Here is a 6216-nt window from a genome sequence, read left to right on the forward strand (position 1 = left end):
TTAAAAAGTTTGAAATGAATGGTAGTATTATATTTGTTGCATTATTAGTTAATAAAGTTTAAAGTATACTCAATAGCATGCAATACATGTTTTTCTGTCCGTCACAATGAAAAGATGACATTTAGTAAATGATAAAATGCTTTGACTCGTATTATTTCAGGGTTTAATGATGCGTTAAATGATGTGGCGGGCCCCCGGGCTTTGAGTTTGACAGCTGTGTTATAAGACATTTATTTTATATTTACCTGGATGATGTGGAGGAAGCAGAACTGTATGAGGTTCTTGTCCAAATCTTTTCCTGTGAAATGTCCTAATTCTCTGAGATCTGCAAAACAGATCTTCCATGGCGTACATGTGTGTATCCACATGTGACTTCTCAAGCTGACTCCACCCATCACACTGTCCTCCCCAGCATAACAGTCTGTATGATTCCTACGCAGGAAAGTTTGCGTTGTTGCGATGTGTTCATTTTCTCTACTTGGTGTGACCATCAGTCGCTGTGGACAACCTCCAATACGAGTCACTGTGTCCAGGAAGTGGTTGAGAAATACTGAAGGATCACCGTCGTTATTGTCTGCTTCCATCCACAATATGGTGGTACTAAATATGTCAGTGCAGACACTAATTGTAATACCATACTGCTCCAGTTCATCACATGACTCCAAAGACCATAACTCGTTGGGATTCTTGATGTTGCATAACGCCATCTCCATCTTTCTATTTAGTAAACATTCATGATATACTGTGGAAACAAAATGCATCAGTTAGTGTAATCACTGATCTACAAAAGCCAAAAGCAGTGAAGTTGTCACGTTGTGTAAATGGTAAATAAAAAGAGAATACAATGATTTGCAAATCCTTTTCAACTTATATTCAACTGAATAGACTGCAAAGACAAGATATTTCATGTTCACTCTGAGAAACTTCATTTTTTGTTGCAAATAATCATGAACTTAGAATTTAATGGCAGCAACACATTGCAAAAAAGTTGTCACAGGGGCATTTTTACCACTGTGTTACATGGCCTTTCCTTTTAACAACACTCAGTAAAGGTTTGGGAAGTGAGGAGACACATTTTTGAAGTGGAATTATTTCCCATTCTTGCTTGATGTACAGCTTAAGTTGTTCAACAGTCTCCCTTCTCATATTTTAGCCTTCATATTGCACCACACATTTTCAATGGGAGACAGGTCTGGACTACAGGCAGGCCAGTCTAGTACCCGCACTCTTTTACTATGAAGCCACACTGTTGTAACACATGGCTTGGCATTGTCTTGCTGAAATAAGCAGGGGCGTCCATGATAACGTTGCTTGGATGGCAACATATGTTGCTCCAAAAGCTGTATGTACCTTTCAGCATTAATGGTGCCTTCACAGATGTGTAAGTTACCCATGTCTTGGCCACTAATACACCCCCATACCATCACACATGCTGCCTTTTACACTTTGACCTTTGAACAGTCCGGATGGTTCCTTTACTCTTTGGTCCGGAGGACACGACGTCCACAGTTTCCAAAAACAATTTGAAATGTGGACTCATCAGACCACAGAACACTTTTCCACTTTGCATCAGTCCATCTTAGATGAGCTCAGGCCCAGCGAAGCCGACTGCGTTCCTGGGTGTTGTTGATAAATGTCTTTGGCTTTGCATGGTAGAGTTTTAACTTGCACTTAAAGATGTAGCGACCAACTGTAGTTACTGACAGTGGTTTTATGAAGACTTCCTGAGCCCATGTGGTGATATCCTTTAAACACTGATGTCATATTTTTGATGCAGTACAGCCTGAGGGATCGAAGGTCACAGGTATTCAATTTTGGTTTTTGGTTTTGCCGCTTACGTGCAGTGATTTCTCCAGATTTTCTGAACCTTTTGATGATATTACAGAGCGTAGATGGTGAAATCCCTAAATTCCTTGCAATAGCTGGTTGAGAAATGTTGTTCTTAAACAATTTGCTCAGGCATTTGTTGACAAAGTGGTGACCCTCGCCCCGTCCTTCTTTGTGAATGACTGAGCATTTCATGGAAGCTGCTTTTATACCCAATCATGGCACCCACCTGTTCCCAATTAGCCTGTTCACCTGTGGGATGTTCCAAATAAGTGTTTGATGAGCATTCCTCAACTTTCTCAGTCTTTTTTGCCACTTGTGCCAGCTTTTTTGAAACATGTTGCAGGCATCAAATTCCAAATGAGCTAATATTTGCAAAAAATAACAAAGTTTTCCATTTCAAACATGAAATATCTTGTCTTTGCAGTCTATTCAGTTGAATATAAGTTGAAAAGGATTTGCAAATCATTGTATTCTCTTTTTATTTACCATTTACACAACGTGACAACTTCACTGCTTTTGGCTTTTGTGTACAGATGTCTTTAAATAACGACAACAAAGTCATTCTGACATTTTATTAAAATGATTTGAACACATTTTAATGCCATTAACTTGTTTGTTAATATTAACAATACTTTATTACATTATATTGAAGTGATTGGGATGATGTAATCTGTGTAGGTGAAAGTTAGATAGGAGATGGATTATAGGCTGACTACAAAGAACACATTTGATTTTGGTGTGGATAAAAGGTGCTCCACTGAATTTCTTACTTTATGATTTTAATAATTACATTTTTCTGTCTTCTAATACAGTGGGAGAAATACTTATCTGATCCCCGGCTGATTGTGTAAGTTTATCCCCTAACAAAGATGTAAACACTCCAGAATGTTGTCTATAATACTTCATCAGAGAGATTGGATATCAACAAAACATCCAAAAGAAGAAAAATAAAAGTACAGTAAGATTTATTGTCATTAAAATTGTATTGTGCATATATTTGTAATTAAATCAATTTACAAAATCAGGACAGAATCTAGTCTTAGACTTAGATTGGTCACATCTAGTCTTAGACTTAGATTGGTCACATCTAGTCTTAGACTTAGATTGGTCACATCTAGTCTTAGACTTAGATTGGTCACATCTAGTCTTAGACTTATATTGGTCACATCTGGTTTAGACTTATATTGGTCACATCTAGTCTTAGACTTAGATTGGTCACATCTGGTTTAGACTTATATTGGTCACATCTAGTCTTAGACTTAGATTGGTTCACGCTGGTTTAGACTTACGTTGGTCGGATCTAGTCTTAGACTTAGATTGGTCACATCTTGTTTAGACTTATATTGGTCATATCTAGTCTTAGAATTATATTGGTCACATCTAGTCTTAGACTTATATTGGTCACATCTAGTCTTAGACTTAGATTGGTCACATCTAGTCTTAGACTTAGATTGGTCACATCGAGTCTTTGACTTAGATTGGTCACAACTAGTCTTAGACTTAGATTTGTCACATCTGGTTTAGACTTATATTGGTCACATATAGTCTTAGACTTAGATTGGTCACATCTAGACTTAGACTTAGATTGGTCACATCGAGTCTTAGGCTTAGATTGGTCACATCCAGTCTTAGACTGAGATTGGTCACATCTAATCTTAGACTTAGATTGGTCACATCTAGTATTGGACTTAGATTGGTCACATACAGTCCTATACTTAGATTGGTCAGGTCTAGTCTTAGACTGAGATTGGTCACATTTAGTATTGGACTTAGATTGGACACATCTAGTCTTAGACTTAGATTGGTCACATCTAGTCTTGGACTTAGATTGGTCACATCTAGTGTTAGACTTAGATTGGTCACATCTAGTCTTAGACTTAGATTGGTCACATCTAGTCTTAGACTTAGATTGGTCACATCTAGTCTTAGACTTAGATTGGTCACATCTAGTCTTAGACTTAGATTGGTCACATCTAGTCTTAGACTTAGATTGGTCACATCTAGTCTTAGACTTAGATTGGTCACATCTAGTCTTAGACTTATATTGGTCACATCTGGTTTAGACTTATATTGGTCACATCTAGTCTTAGACTTAGATTGGTCACATCTGGTTTAGACTTATATTGGTCACATCTAGTCTTAGACTTAGATTGGTTCACGCTGGTTTAGACTTACGTTGGTCGGATCTAGTCTTAGACTTAGATTGGTCACATCTTGTTTAGACTTATATTGGTCATATCTAGTCTTAGACTTATATTGGTCACATCTAGTCTTAGACTTATATTGGTCACATCTAGTCTTAGACTTAGATTGGTTCACGCTGGTTTAGACTTACGTTGGTCGGATCTAGTCTTAGACTTAGATTGGTCACATCTTGTTTAGACTTATATTGGTCATATCTAGTCTTAGAATTATATTGGTCACATCTAGTCTTAGACTTATATTGGTCACATCTAGTCTTAGACTTAGATTGGTCACATCTAGTCTTAGACTTAGATTGGTCACATCGAGTCTTTGACTTAGATTGGTCACAACTAGTCTTAGACTTAGATTTGTCACATCTGGTTTAGACTTATATTGGTCACATATAGTCTTAGACTTAGATTGGTCACATCTAGACTTAGACTTAGATTGGTCACATCGAGTCTTAGGCTTAGATTGGTCACATCCAGTCTTAGACTGAGATTGGTCACATCTAATCTTAGACTTAGATTGGTCACATCTAGTATTGGACTTAGATTGGTCACATACAGTCCTATACTTAGATTGGTCAGGTCTAGTCTTAGACTGAGATTGGTCACATTTAGTATTGGACTTAGATTGGACACATCTAGTCTTAGACTTAGATTGGTCACATCTAGTCTTGGACTTAGATTGGTCACATCTAGTGTTAGACTTAGATTGGTCACATCTAGTCTTAGACTTAGATTGGTCACATCTAGTCTTAGACTTAGATTGGTCACATCTAGTCTTAGACTTAGATTGGTCACATCTTGTCTGAGACTTAGATTGGTCACATCTAGTGTTCGACTTAGATTGGACTCATCCAGTCTTAGATTTAGATTGGTCACATCTAGTATTAGACTTAGATTGGTCTCATCCAGTTTTAGACTTAGATTGGTCACATCTAGTGTTAGACTTAGATTGGTCTCATCCAGTCTTAGACTAAGATTGGTCACATCTAGTCTTAGACTAAGATTTGTCAGATGTAGTCTTAAAATTAGATTGGTGACATCTAGTCTTAGACTTAAATTGGTCAGGTCTAGTCTTAGACTGAGATTGGTCACATCTAGTCTTAGACTTAAGTTGGTCACATCTAGTCTTGGACTTACATTGGTCAGGTGTAGTCTTAGACTGCGATAGGTCACATTTAGTATTGGACTTAGTTTGGTCACATCCAGTCTTAGACTTAAGTTGGTCACATCTAGTCTTAAACTTAGATTGGTCACATCTAGTCTTGGACTTGAATTGGCCACATCCAGTTTTAGACTTAGATTGGTCACATCTAGTGTAAGACTTAGATTGATCACATCTAGTCTTAGACTTAGATTGGTCACATCTAGTCTTCGACTTAGATTGGTCACATCTAGTCTTAGACTTAGATTGGTCACATCTAGTCTTAGACTTAGATTGGTCACATCTTGTTTAGACTTATATTGGTCATATCTAGTCTTAGACTTATATTGGTCACATCTAGTCTTAGACTTATATTGGTCACATCTATTCTTAGACTTATATTGGTCACATCTAGTCTTAGACTTAGATTGGTCACATTTAGACTTAGACTTAGATTGGTCACATCTAGTCTTAGACTTAGATTGGTCACATCGAGTCTTTGACTTAGATTGGTCACAACTAGTCTTAGACTTAGATTGGTCACATCTGGTTTAGACTTATATTGGTCACATATAGTCTTAGACTTAGATTGGTCACATCTAGACTTAGACTTATATTGGTCACATCTAGTCTTAGACTTATATTGGTCACATCTAGTCTTAGACTTAGATTGGTCACATCTAGACTTAGACTTAGATAGGTCACATCGAGTCTTTGACTTAGATTGGTCACAACTAGTCTTAGACTTAGATTGGTCACATCTGGTTTAGACTTATATTGGTCACATATAGTCCTAGACTAAGATTGGTGACATCTAGTCTTAGGCTTAAATTGGTCACATCAAGTCTTAAACATTCATATTCTTACCGTATTATGGATTTCAGATGATCATACATGATAGCTAACATGTTGTATTACTAACAAGTTAACTCAGTATGGAAACTACTAACATTGCAGCAAACAAATAAAAGAAGAAGAAATAAGGTAGATTTCAACCAAAATAATTCATAGGATTAATTGTTAACAATCACCAAGACACTGCATGCAGAT

At 37.0% G+C, this 6216-nt stretch overlaps 1 protein-coding gene across 1 annotated transcript in view; it reads right to left on the bottom strand.

Moving 5' to 3' along the window:
• Window positions 1-716, bottom strand: part of LOC133665237 (uncharacterized) — a 4510-nt gene extending 3794 nt beyond the window's left edge. The window contains exon 1 of the mRNA XM_062070485.1: window positions 246-716. Coding sequence (XP_061926469.1) covers window positions 246-713 — 468 coding nt within the window. The 5' untranslated portion in view covers window positions 714-716. The remainder of the gene's footprint in view (window positions 1-245) is intronic.
• Window positions 717-6216: the final 5500 nt, after the last annotated feature.

The sequence above is a fragment of the Entelurus aequoreus genome, linkage group LG14 (assembly GCF_033978785.1).
Source record: "Entelurus aequoreus isolate RoL-2023_Sb linkage group LG14, RoL_Eaeq_v1.1, whole genome shotgun sequence".
NCBI classification, from domain to species: domain Eukaryota; kingdom Metazoa; phylum Chordata; class Actinopteri; order Syngnathiformes; family Syngnathidae; genus Entelurus; species Entelurus aequoreus.